This window comes from Lepidochelys kempii, chromosome 6 (assembly GCF_965140265.1).
Source record: "Lepidochelys kempii isolate rLepKem1 chromosome 6, rLepKem1.hap2, whole genome shotgun sequence".
In the NCBI taxonomy this organism is placed as follows: Eukaryota; Metazoa; Chordata; order Testudines; family Cheloniidae; genus Lepidochelys; species Lepidochelys kempii.
In genome coordinates this window covers 103010440-103023734 of record NC_133261.1, presented here as the reverse complement: position 1 = coordinate 103023734, position 13295 = coordinate 103010440, and the positions used below count along the sequence as shown (strand labels likewise).

At 42.0% G+C, this 13295-nt stretch overlaps 1 protein-coding gene and 1 long non-coding RNA gene across 4 annotated transcripts in view; one reads left to right on the top strand and one right to left on the bottom strand.

Annotated features, from left to right (window-relative positions):
* DGLUCY (D-glutamate cyclase) overlaps positions 1-13295 on the bottom strand; it is a 104293-nt gene that overhangs the window by 11781 nt on the left and 79217 nt on the right. For all 3 annotated transcript variants that reach the window (XM_073349432.1, XM_073349431.1, XM_073349433.1), the window contains exons 11-12: positions 3948-4067; positions 981-1132 (exon numbers count right to left, since the gene is read on the bottom strand). In XM_073349432.1, the coding sequence (XP_073205533.1) occupies positions 981-1132; positions 3948-4067 (272 nt within the window). The remainder of the gene's footprint in view (positions 1-980; positions 1133-3947; positions 4068-13295) is intronic.
* The window catches only part of LOC140913307 (uncharacterized), a 40260-nt gene continuing 31282 nt past the window's right edge, over positions 4318-13295 (top strand). The window contains exon 1 of the long non-coding RNA XR_012159530.1: positions 4318-4541. This is a non-coding gene — a long non-coding RNA (uncharacterized lncRNA). The remainder of the gene's footprint in view (positions 4542-13295) is intronic.

The window sequence follows — 13295 nt, the reverse complement described above, 5'->3', positions numbered from 1 at the left end:
TACTGTAAGTTGAAAAAACAATGAAACCCTGTTAGGAGACGGGAGAACCCATCCACTCCCCAAATACACCTTTACATGCTCCTGTGTCCCAGGGATGAGGCACTTTTGCCCTTGTTTTAATGTTCTTAGCACCTGTTTCACATTTTCTAGCAGTTGGGGGAGCTATGGTTCGGCATGTCTGAACATGCTATGTATGTGACATGTGACCATCACAAGACACGAGTAACTTAGAATCTATACGGGGTGTTAAGAGCTTCTCTTTGTGGTGGCATGGTGACAGACTCTGAATAGAGAGAAAGGTTCATCTGCCCACAACCAGTATGCCTTGCTGGATCACCCAGCAGGAGAGCGATTGTTTACTTTATTTGCTGTAATGTAGCCTAGGATCACATTTGTATTCTATTGTAGTTTTCAACAAATGGTTAAAATCCACCTGGTCTCTCTCAAACTTAACTGAATTGCTTTAGGAGAAAGGCAGCTTGTAACACCCTAGAATTGTTTATATGCTTATACTACTGATTCTGTCCAAATACTCACAGAAACCCAGCAGCAGATGTATTCAGAGGACAAAGTTTACATATTTTTGAATATTTTTAAACTGATTTTCATGCTGGTGAAAGGAGTCTGGCAGCCACTGAGAGTGAATTTTTTTTTATCCGGGGAACAGGTGCAATATGGATACCTTCAGTATTCAAGATTTCTCATGTTTTCCCATTAATTTGCCTCAACCCCATTCTGGATGGCACATCTATAAAAATAAGGAGGTTCAGTTTTCCATGCTCACATAATCAGTGCACCCTTTTCTGAGAATGTTGGTTGTGGTATGTGCTCTTGTCCACTAGGAATTGGACTGAGAGCCCAAACTCATTTCCTGTAGCACATTAAATAGCCATGTGATAGTAGTAGTTCTGAACCAGTGACCAACAGCTGAAGGTTTCACCATCCCATTATCAATCTCCTAACCTATCCACAGAGAATACCTTAGTAATGGATGGAAGTGCTGATGCCCAGTTTGCCTTCTTGGACAATCTGGGGAACCCAATAGCTTTCCTCAGATAGCGATCGTGTATTTCACAGGTGTTGAGGATATACAGAGCACAAGCAACAGCATAGCCTCCCCAGTTAGAGACCCCTGCAAGAGAAAGTCACCATGAAACTGGACAGTAAAAATTAAACATAAAATGTTTTTAAATAATTGTGAACCTAATCCACGTAAATCTCAAAGTGTGGGGTGAGAGGTAGGAATGTCCTAATAATATTCAGCAATAAGGGTTTTTTAATTAAATGTTTTAAGATAATACAAACATTTCATACAGTACACTGTACACACCCTACCAGTTTACTAAATTCTGAAAAGTTACTGTACTACCCTATCTAGAGTTATGCTTTGAAATTAACTACATTGAAAAACTCAGCTGTAAGGGCTAAAGACTGGAGATGTCTCTAGCCTTCCACATTACTTTGATAGGTTAGTTGCCAGTGACAAAGTTAGACGGAATCAGAAACCAATTTATGGACCAGTGGTGGAATACACAATTTGATGGGTTTTATTAGCAAGATTTTCCTAGTGCCTGTTTTGGATTGAAATAGTCTATAAGAACAGCCATGTGCTGTTTCATTAACTGTTCCACAGAGATATTCTATTTTTAATATGTCTTACAGTTGTTTATTTTTATACTTGCAGAAGCATGTTACCAGAAAAATCTCATGGGGAATTCCATGGCATCAACAATTTTCCTGCAAGCTATTATTAGATACATCGTACAGCTTATTGACATTCCTCTAGATTAAAATCAGTCCTTCAAAGTACATATTAATATTTGGGGTGATACTAATTATCTAATAATAAATGAGAAAGCCAGGAATAGAATTCAAGAGTCTTGACTCCCAGGCCTGTGCTTTGACTCTGAAATCAAGTTTCATCTCACTTGGTGGATATAAATCTTGTCATTCACGTTCACCTTTGGGTATCTTCTGTAATATAAAAGTTTTTAACTTTGCTATATGCTGTATTTGTGTGTCTAATTTAGAGTTGAGCAAAGTTTTTTTTTAGCTGTTTGCGTGAACTTTTATTTCCGATCCAATACGTGCAGGTTTGCAGCTACTAGTTTAAATTTGGGGGTTTGTGGTTCAAACAAATGCAAAAACTCAAAAGGGAAATAGTCAAAACCAGAATTTCACTTGGTTTTGTGCCAAAGCCATGGATTCTGTGTGGCTTTAACTGAACCAAGTCTTGTCAACTTTTGCAAACTTAGGATGAGTTGAGTTATCAGCTTTTCCAAAACCAGGTGAGATTTACATGGTGTCAGATTTTATAATGAAAATTTTTTATAAAGTTCATAGCTTATTCTTTTTGTTCACAAAGAGCATAGGCTGCGTAAACAATTCAGCCGTTTTATGGGAGGAGCAGCTGTGATGAAAACAGCAAATGACTGTCTGTTGACTGCTGATGAAGTCTATAATTCTTCTTGAGGGCTTTGTGGGATTGTAAGTGTTTATCCCAACAAAGTTAATATCCATGAATTATTTGTACACTGAGATCAGACTAGACCTCATTGTCTTTTAAGTGATGTTGGGCAACTTCTTTAAAAATACTTGATCATTCTAATACTGTGTTTGCATTTCTCTCAGCAGACTTCATATTTTATCATTACTGATCCAGCAACTCCGATCACACGACTAATGCTCCTGCACCCGTAAATCGCACAACTACTGTTCCTAGACCTCTGTTCCCAGAAGTCTGGAATATTCAAATTTTCCACACTTCCATTTTTAGAACATTTGGAAATTAATGTTATAGTTGCATGTTACATTCCCCATTTGACCTTCCTGCTCAAAACACATTCCTTTTTTTTCCTCTGCTGTGTCTTGGGCTAGCCAGCTGCTCTGTGTATAAACACTGCAGTTCCTAGAACAGCAACTTTAAGACAGACACATGGGCAGAAAGGGTAGAAACAATCAGACTCTTCACTCCCAATTTCCTCCCCAATTACTTCCTATTTCTGTACCATTGGTGTTGGAAATCTAGCCTCCCTAGTCCCTTCTATTAAAGTGACCTCCCATTATGGTACATACATGGGCACCCAATGTACTGAGCTATAGCACAATACAGACCACACAATTTGTAAATCTGTCATTGCTGAATCAGTCTCCTTCATTATTAACTTCTGTAAAGCCTGTTTTGTGCTGGCCAAGTCAACAGGGCAGGAAAGGGTTCTAAACATGAAGTTGCATTTCTGTTTTGTTACATGCAAAATTTAGAATGTATAGAAGTCCTGCAGAGATTATTTGATAGAGTTCGCATCACCCCATAAGTGCAATTGATTTTAGCTGGTATGGTACACCCCCAGGGTATTAACAAATACACTGAACTTATATGAATACAAAGTTCATTTAATTCCTGCATAGAAGATGGCCGTACAGTTCTCCTTGAGAGTCAAATGATTTTAATATTTATTTAGGGTGGGAATTTTCATAAGTACTCAGTGTTGGCCTAGTTCTGCTGCCATTGAAGTAACACTGACTTTAATGAGAGCAGAGCTAGGCCAATACTGAGCACTGACTTCAATGGGAGCAAAGAGAGGCTGAATGCTTTTGAACATAACACCTTTAATTGCTTAGTACAGTTTTGAAATGAAATTAACAGCAGTATAAAAGTTAAAAAGGCTCCAAACTAACTCACAAACAGGACTCTAGAGTCATGTGATGATCTTTGATCTTTTAATTTTGCAGGAACTCATTATGAAAAGTTCAATCCTGTGACATGCTGAGCATTCTCCATTTTCAGTTATACCAGGGAAGATGTGGATGCTCAACACCTCACAGGATTGGGCACAAAAGAGAGAAAGCTCACCGTACCTGAATGCTCAGTAGATCATTTAGAGAAAGTGCCAAACCAAAATTAATCTGCAACACATGTGCTTTGTTCTCACTTTTTAAAAACTTACCGGCTACAATAGCGAACTCAGCTTCAACGTCACAAGCTATAACATCTCCATTTTTTATGTGCTTCCTTACAGCTTCTTTTACTTTTCCCATTCCCAGTTCATTTCCTCCATCCCCAATGCCTTCATTAAAAAAGAAAAAAGATGCCATGAGTATCCAAACCACCTTACAAATTCAAACCCATTTATAAGCTATCCACAGTAGTCTGTGTATAACAGGTCAGTTCTCTTGAACTGTTTTCAAAAGCGTCACAAAACAGAAGATCACAAAAACAATAGCTGAAAACATTGCAGTGAGCGGGCTTTGTCTCCCTGGTGGGCAGAGCCGGGATATCCGCTCTGGATATCTGGAAGCAGAGGGGTGGGACAGGAACTGGAAATATAAAAGGCAGGCCCTCCAGCTCAGTTGTGGGAGAGCTGCCAGAGGAGCAGGACATCTCCCCCCTGCTGCTGAAGCTTGGACCCGATGGAGGCAGCTACATCGCCAGAAACCCAGAGGGATTGCTGGAGCTGCCAGGAACTGGGAACACCGAGGAGCTGCTGGGGCTGCCATTAGCTGTTTACCCCAGCCAGATGAACGACGACCCTGGAACATAGGTACCTCCTAAATGGGAGTGTAGGAAGGAGCCCAGGGAAGCCGAATAGGGTTTGGCTGTATTACTGATTGCAAGCCGGCCAACATGTTACTGCCGGATTTCCCTGCTGATCCAGTGGCAGACCACTCTGCCACTGTTATGGCCCTGGGCTGGGACACAGTGGAGTCGGGTGCGCCTGTGTCCCCCTGCCCTTGAGTGTGGCAGCCTTCCCACCTTTAGGCCAACAGGCTTGCATTGGTTTGTCCCCGGCCTGAGTTAGGATGCCAGATGGTTTTGCTTTCTGTCCCACCAGAGAGCTGATCCCCCTAGACTGCTGTGTTGCTCTGCCTGACTGCAGGCCAGAGCCGTTAACTGTTTTGCCATTCCACCCTGATTGAGGGCCCCCAACATATAGACTCACTGCTGCTCTGCCTGACTACACGCCAGAGCCATTAACTGTTTGCTGCCCTGCCCTGATTGAGGGTCCCCTCGGCATATAGACTCACTGCTGCTTTGCGTGACTGCAGGCCAGAGCCATTAAGTGTTTGCTGCCCTCCCCGATTGAAGGATCTGGGCTTATAGACTCACTACTGTTCTGCCTGACTACAGGCCAGAGCCATTAACTGTTTGCTGCATCGCCCTGGCTGAGGTCCGGGACTTATAGATCTAATTGCTGCCAGGCCTGTACTGCAGGCTTGGGTCTATTAACTGTCGGCTAATTTCCCCCTGAACTGAGTCACTCCAGAAGCATTATAGCAAGGGGGCGTGGTTTCCCTCCCTGACGGACGGGGACAGAGCTGTGACCGCCTTCTAATTATGTTATAATATACCAACTTACAAAACATTCAGGTATGCGTAGTAACTAGAAATTATGCTCTGTAAGCAACAGCTACAAGAAGGTGACATTATCCAATGCTCTTGAACAGCTCTGACACTATATCTAGGAGAGAGAGGTAGTAATCTTACACTTCATGGAAGGACTTAAACAAATGTAATATATTTTTGTATATACATGCAAAATATAGTGAAATATTTAAATGAAGCAAAAGAGGTAAACTTTGGCTTGTTGCTAGTTTTGAGAAAATTAAACAAGTAACAGGTTTCAGAGTAGCAGCCGTGTTAGTCTGTATTCGCAAAAAGAAAGGAAGTACTTGTGGCACCTTAGAGACTAACCAATTTATTTGAGCATAAGCTTTCGTGAGCTACAGCTCACTTCATCGGAACATCGGAGCTGTAGCTCACGAAAGCTTATGCTCAAATAAATTGGTTAGTCTCTAAGGTGCCACAAGTACTCCTTTTCTAAAAACAAGTAACAATTTTTGTACAAATATATGCAAATGGTATGTGATGCCTTTGGAGGTAGCAGGAGTTCTTTCCCAGAACTTAGGAGTGTTTTCTACAGCATTTAGTCCCCTTGTGCCAGGGGGCAGATGGAGCCCTAATTATACTCTCACTACTCTCATTTTCCCCACCAGTTTTCCTCTTAGAAAGATACACCTATACTTTTAAAAATTGGTCACTAATTTGGAGTGTCTGTTTTTGGGTGCCCTACTTGAAACACTTTGTATCTGACTTTCAGATGTGCTGAGCATTTATAGTACCATTAAAGTCAATAGAAGCTGTAGGGATCAATAAATGTCTGAATAATTGTTGGCTGTTCTAGGTGTCTTAAGTTGGGCACCCAAAAATTGAAGACCTGAAAAATTTGGCTGATAGTCAGAGATCTGGAGAGCAAGATACCAGATAAATCATTAAATTGCATGAATATTGGTGAATTCCAAAAATTAAGTGGATACATAATTGGTTAAACAACTGCAAACAAAGAGTAGATATTAATGGAATGATGTCAGATTGGAAGGAAGTCTCAAGAGGGGTTTCACGGGGATATTATCTGGGTCTGGTGTTATTTAACATCTTTATTTATGACCTGGATGTATGAATTAGAGAGCCTACTGATCAAATTTGCAGATGACACAAAGCTAGAAGGAGTTGCCAACACTTTGGAAGATAGAGCTAAAATTCAAAGGGATCTTGATAAATTAGAGAACTGGGCTATAGACAACAAAATTAAATTCAGCAAAGATAAATGTAAGGTTCTACACTGAGGGAAGAAAAACCAAATGCACAAATACAGAATGGGGGAATACTGGTTTGGCAGCAGCTCTACTGAGAATGATCTGGGAGTTGTGGTGGATCACAACCTTAACATGGAGTCAAAAATATGATGCTACTGCAAAAAAAGCAAATGCAATTTTGGGTTGCATTAACAGAGGCATAGCATGCAAGTCAAGGGAGGTGATAGTACTTCTCTACTTAGAGCTGGTTAGGCCTCAGCTGGAGTACTGTGTCCAATTTTGGTCACCAATGTATAGAAAGGATGTAGAAAAACTGGAAAGGATCCAGAGCCGAGCAACAAAGATGAGCAAAAGGATGGAATGCAAGGCATATAAGCAAAGGCTGAAGGAAGTAGGTACGTTTAATTTGGAAGAGAGGAGATTAAAGGGGGACATGATAGCAGTCTTCAACTACTTGAAAGGCTGCCATTAGAAAGATGGAGAAAAGTTGTTCTCTTTTGCCCCAGAGGACAGGACAAGAGACAATGAATTCAAACTACAGCATAGCTGATTTAGATTAAATCTCAGAAAAAATTTCCTAACTGTAAGAACAATGGAACAAACTGCCTAGGGAGGTTATGGAAGCTCCTTTACTGAAGGTTTTCAAAAGGAGATTGGATAGCCATCTGTCGTGGATGGTTTAGACACAACAAATTCTGCATCTTGGCACGGAGTTAGACTAGATGACCCTTGCGGTCCCTTCTAGCCCTATGGTTTTATGATTCTAAGAGGAAGCCAAGACTGGTGAGGGCAAAACTTTTTCTATGGCTGTTGGTCTGGCTCTAGAAACTCTTCTTGATGGTCGGTGCCAGCCCCGGTACTGGACTATGGAGACAGAGCTGCCCGGTCCATAGTTTCTGCCCTTGTGGATGAGGGTACTGAGTGCATACAGTGAGAACAAAATCTGGAAACCTAGTGAGGAGGGCTTTAAACTAGGTTCACCGGGGGAAGGAGACCAAAGCCCTGAGGTAAGTGGGAAAATGGGATACTGGGAGGAAGCACAGGCAGGAATGTCTGTGAGGGGAGGGCTCCTGCCTCATACTGAGAATGAGGGGCGATCAGCAGGTTATCTCAAGTGCTTATATACGAATGCACAAAGCCTTGGAAACAAGCAGGGAGAACTGGAGGTCCTAGTGATGTCAAGGAATTATGACGTGATTGGAATAACAGAGACTTGATGGGATAACTCACATGACTGGAGTACTGTCATGGATGGTTATAAACTGTTCAGGAAGGACAGGCAGGGCAGAAAAGGTGGGGGAGTAGCACTGTATGTAAGGGAGCAGTATGACTGCTCAGAGCTCCGGTACGAAACTGCAGAAAAACCTGAGTGTCTCTGGATTAAGTTTAGAAGTGTGTGCAACAAGAGAGATGTAGTGGTAGGAGTCTGCTATAGACCACCGGACCAGGGGGATGAGGTAGATGAGGCTTTCCTCCGGCAGCTCACGGAAGCTACTAGATCGCATGCCCTGATTCTCCTGGGTGACTTTAATTTTCCTGATATCTGCTGGGAGAGCAATACAGCGGTGCATAGACAATCCAGGAAGTTTTTGGAAAGCGTAGGGGACAATTTCCTGGTGCAAGTGCTGGAGGAGCCAACTAGGGGGGGCGCTTTTCTTGACCTGCTGTTCAGAAACCGGGTAGAATTAGTGGGGGAAGCAAAAGTGGATGGGAATCTGGGAGGCAGTGACCATGAGTTGGTTGAGTTCAGGATCCTGATGCAGGGAAGAAAGGTGAGCAGCAGGATACGGACCCTGGACTTCAGGAAAGCAGACTTTGACTCCCTCAGGGAATGGATGGGTAGGATCCCCTGGGGGACTAACATGAAGGGGAAAGGAGTCCGGGAGAGCTGGCTGTATTTCAAGGAATCCCTGTTGAGGTTACAGGGACAAACCATCCCGATGAGTCGAAAGAATAGTAAATATGGCAGGCGACCAGCTTGGCTTAATGGTGAAATCCTAGCGGATCTTAAACATAAAAAAGAAGCTTACAAGAAGTGGAAGGTTGGACATATGACCAGGGAAGAGTATAAAAATATTGCTCGGGCATGTAGGAATGAAATCAGGAGGGCCAAATCGCACCTGGAGCTGCAGCTAGCCAGAGATGTCAAGAGTAACAAGAAGGGTTTCTTCAGGTATGTTGGCAACAAGAAGAAAGCCAAGGAAAGTGTGGGCCCCTTACGGAATGAGGGAGGCAACCTAGTGACAGAGGATGTGGAAAAAGCTAATGTACTCAATGCTTTTTTTGCCTCTGTCTTCACTAACAAGGTCAGCTCCCAGACTGCTGCACTGGGCATCACAACATGGGGAATAGATGGCCAGCCCTCTGTAGAGAAAGAGGTGGTTAGGGACTATTTAGAAAAGCTGGACGTGCACAAGTCCATGGGGCCGGACGAGTTGCATCCGAGAGTGCTAAAGGAACTGGCGGCTGTGATTGCAGAGCCATTGGCCATTATCTTTGAAAACTCGTGGTGAACGGGGGAAGTCCCGGATGATTGGAAAAAGGCTAGTGTAGTGCCAATCTTTAAAAAAGGGAAGAAGGAGGATCCTGGGAACTACAGGCCAGTCAGCCTCACCTCAGTCCCCGGAAAAATCATGGAGCAGGTCCTCAAAGAATCAATCCTGAAGTACTTACATGAGAGGAAAGTGATCAGGAACAGTCAGCATGGATTCACCAAGGGAAGGTCATGCCTGACTAATCTAATCGCCTTCTATGATGAGATTACTGGTTCTGTGGATGAAGGGAAAGCAGTGGATGTATTGTTTCTTGACTTTAGCAAAGCTTTTGACACGGTCTCCCACAGTATTCTTGTCAGCAAGTTAAAGAAGTATGGGCTGGATGAATGCACTATAAGGTGGGTAGAAAGTTGGCTAGATTGTTGGGCTCAATGGGTAGTGATCAATGGCTCCATGTCTAGTTGGCAGCCGGTGTCAAGTGGAGTGCCCCAGGGGTCGGTCCTGGGGCCGGTTTTGTTCAATATCTTCATAAATGATCTGGAGGATGGTGTGGATTGCACTCTCAGCAAATTTGCGGATGATTCTAAACTGGGAGGAGTGGTAGATACGCTGGAGGGCAGGGATAGGATACAGAGGGACCTAGACAAATTGGAGAACTGGGCCAAAAGAAATCTGATGAGGTTCAATAAGGATAAGTGCAGGGTCCTGCACTTAGGACGGAAGAACCCAATGCACAGCTACAGACTAGGGACCGAATGGCTAGGCAGCAGTTCTGCGGAAAAGGACCTAGGGGTGACAGTGGATGAGAAGCTGGATACGAGTCAGCAGTGTGCCCTTGTTGCCAAGAAGGCCAGTGGCATTTTGGGAGGTATAAGTAGGGGCATGGCCAGCAGATCAAGGGACGTGATCGTTCCCCTCTATTTGACATTGGTGAGGCCTCATCTGGAGTACTGTGTCCAGTTTTGGGCCCCACACTACAAGAAGGACGTGGATAAATTGGAGAGAGTCCAGCGAAGGGCAACAAAAATGATTAGGGGTCTGGAACACATGACTTATGAGGAGAGGCTGAGGGAACTGGGATTGTTTAGTCTGCAGAAGAGAAGAATGAGGGAGGATTTGATAGCTGCTTTCAACTACCTGAGAGGTGGTTCCAGAGAGGATGGTTCTAGACTATTCTCAGTGGTAGAAGAGGACAGGACAAGGAGTAATGATCTCAAGTTGCAGTGGGGGAGGTTTAGGTTGGATATTAGGAAAAACTTTTTCACTAGGAGGGTGGTGAAACACTGGAATGCGTTACTTAGGGAGGTGGTAGAATCTCCTTCCTTAGAAGTTTTTAAGGTCAGGCTTGACAAAGCCCTGGCTGGGATGATTTAATTGGGGATTGGTCCTGCTTTGAGCAGGGGGTTGGACTAGATGACCTCCTGAGGTCCCTTCCAACCCTGATATTCTATGATTCTATGAAACTTGATACAGGTGGAATTTTAATTAAAATGTAGTTCACAGATTTCAAGTGTGTATATGTGTTTAATTTTTCTGCTAGTGACTTCAAAGCTATGCCTCAGCAGGAATTTTCTATTTAGCTCCCAACTAACATCTATATTTTCAGAGTTGGACAGGACTGAGCCCTGAAGTGTGACAGGGAGTTTAGTGGCTAAGTCTCATGCACAGCTTTGAAAAGTAATAATTGTTGGTGAGTAAGTAATACTTGGGTCTTTTTAGCTTTCTTGCCATTACATTTACTGTGCTTTTTATCTCACACCTTTTGCTTCTGTAGCCTATTCAAGTTTATGGCAGTGAATGGATGCACAGTACTGGAATGTGATGGTGCATTCTGTTTTGTTCACTTGCTAAATAAGTTATTTAAATCTTCACTCTCTTTTTGTTGATACTGGATTTCAGGTGTGGACCCACTGGATAGTTATTCACATGGTCTGGAGCTTACTTTCCTATCATATTGAGATACTTTGGTGATTGTTGCCCAGTAAATACCTAAACTAGACACATAAATGACTCTTGTATCCAGGGTCCCAGGATTAAGGCACATATTAAAAAAAAATTCCTAAAATTAGCTCTTGTCCTTTCATAATAGTACATATTTTCTATAATAGTGCAGATATCAATCCTTTGGATTTTCCATGTCACTCTTATGTTGCCTTTGTGGCAACATCTGACATCTGTTTCTGTACGTGTGTTTAGTTAGTGGCTGTGTTGTTTTGGATCTATCCTATTGGCACTGTATTTTCCACTGCATGCATCCGATGAAGTGGGTTTTAGCCCAGGAAAGCTTATGCTGAAATAAATTTGTTAGTCTCTAAGGTGCCACAAGTATTCCTGTTCTTTTTGTGGATATAGACTAACACGGCTGCTACTCTGAAACCTATTGGCACTATAGTAATCCACCATTGGGAAGGGAAGGATTTCACATCTCCCACTTAAAGCTTTTTCTTTTACTGACTGTTTTCTACCTTCCCCAACTCTTCTGCATGACATCTTAGTACTTCAATAACCTCTGGTGAGTCTGGTCTTTAGAAAGTAGTGCTGAGCAGTAGATTTGAGATTTTCCTCCTGACTTTATAAATGAGCTTTTGCTGACTAATGTAATGTCTGAAGCCATGATAACTAAAAGCCTCTCAAACTTCAGCCCTTAGTGCTCGACAACACTTGAACAAAAGGGGCAACAAGTGTAGCTATTTTTCCCCCCTGCCAGATCTCTCAATAATATTCCATTAACTGATGCTAAAGACAGCATATGAAAGTGCCAAAAACACGAGGGCTGAGAAAATTAGTATGGTCTTTTTGGAACATCTTTTAATGGTCTATTCCAATGCTTTTGTTCAATATGCACTGAGCCCAGCAGTTGTTCATGCATTCTTACTTTGCCTAAGTCTGCTCCTGAGGGTCCACTCTAGCTCTACAACTTGTTATGGCATTAGTATTCAGAGAAACCACAGATGTTTTGGCTATGGACAAAGTTCCCAGGTCAGATGGCTATTTTACACAGTGGAATTTAAGACAAAGTATTTGGATCTTGTTTTTTTATCAAAAGCTTGACACAGTCAACCATGGCAAATGCAGGCAGCAAACACTCTGTTGTGCTAAGAGTTCTATAAGAGTTGATAACTACTTCTTTTCCTTATCCCTTTCTATTCTACATAACCCTGTCAAAGTGATCATTCTTCTCTCAAGGGTTCTATAACATACTTGTCTCTAACCAAGCACTGTATGTTTAATCAATATAGCTTCAGTTTTCCTTGAATTTTCCCTTTCCTCAGAGTCAACCTCACCAAAACTTATTACAACTACTGTCAGTGGTGACAGTGGCCAAAGGCCCCAATCAGGATTGGTGCCCCATTGTGCTAGGTGCTGTGTACAGTTAGAAAGACCTGGTCCCCGCCCCAAAGCACTATCAATCTAATTAAAACTCAAGGCACAAGAAGTAAGCGTGACAAGCAGTAGTAGTAGAGGAGGAGAGTAACAGGAATAAGTTAAAAATATTTTTCAAAAAGATACCCAGTTTTTTAGTACACAACATCCATTTATACAACCTCACAGGAGATCTTGTCAGATACTGAGCACCTTCAACTTCCATTGATATCAATATCTGATCCAGATTCTAGAACAGTAATACAGAACAGCTCCTAGTTATTAAAATACTAACCTATATTTTCATCCTGTTTTAGATCATCACTAGCTCACTCCTAATCATATTGAAAAAGGTTAGAGATTAATTAAACCCTTCTCTATTAAAATATCTCTCTGGAGATATTAAATGATAGTATGGCACACATAGATAACTTATTTCTCTATTTTCTTTCTATTTACAATATACTGTGCATTGGAATGTCTCATATTTGCTCTTTAATTAAGTTTTAAAGAGTATTCTAATAATTCAGATGTTTTTAAAATTAAACTTAGCACTGGCAAATAGTGTCAGATTGACCCTCATGGATGCTGAAGTCCATTCACATAGTGTTTCTATTGCAGTGCAAAAATCCACAAATTAACAGTGTGCTTTAACCTGTTCTGAAGTGACAATCTTGGGGGTTTAGGATATTTTTATTGAATGCTGGCAGTATGACTGATGTTGTAAAACAGAGGAAAGGCCAAGTCTCTGCACTGACTATTTTAAAATCTAAAAGCAGACAGAAAGTGTAAACACATGATTCACAAATAAAAGGTGTAACCAACCTGGAAGCATTTGAAATA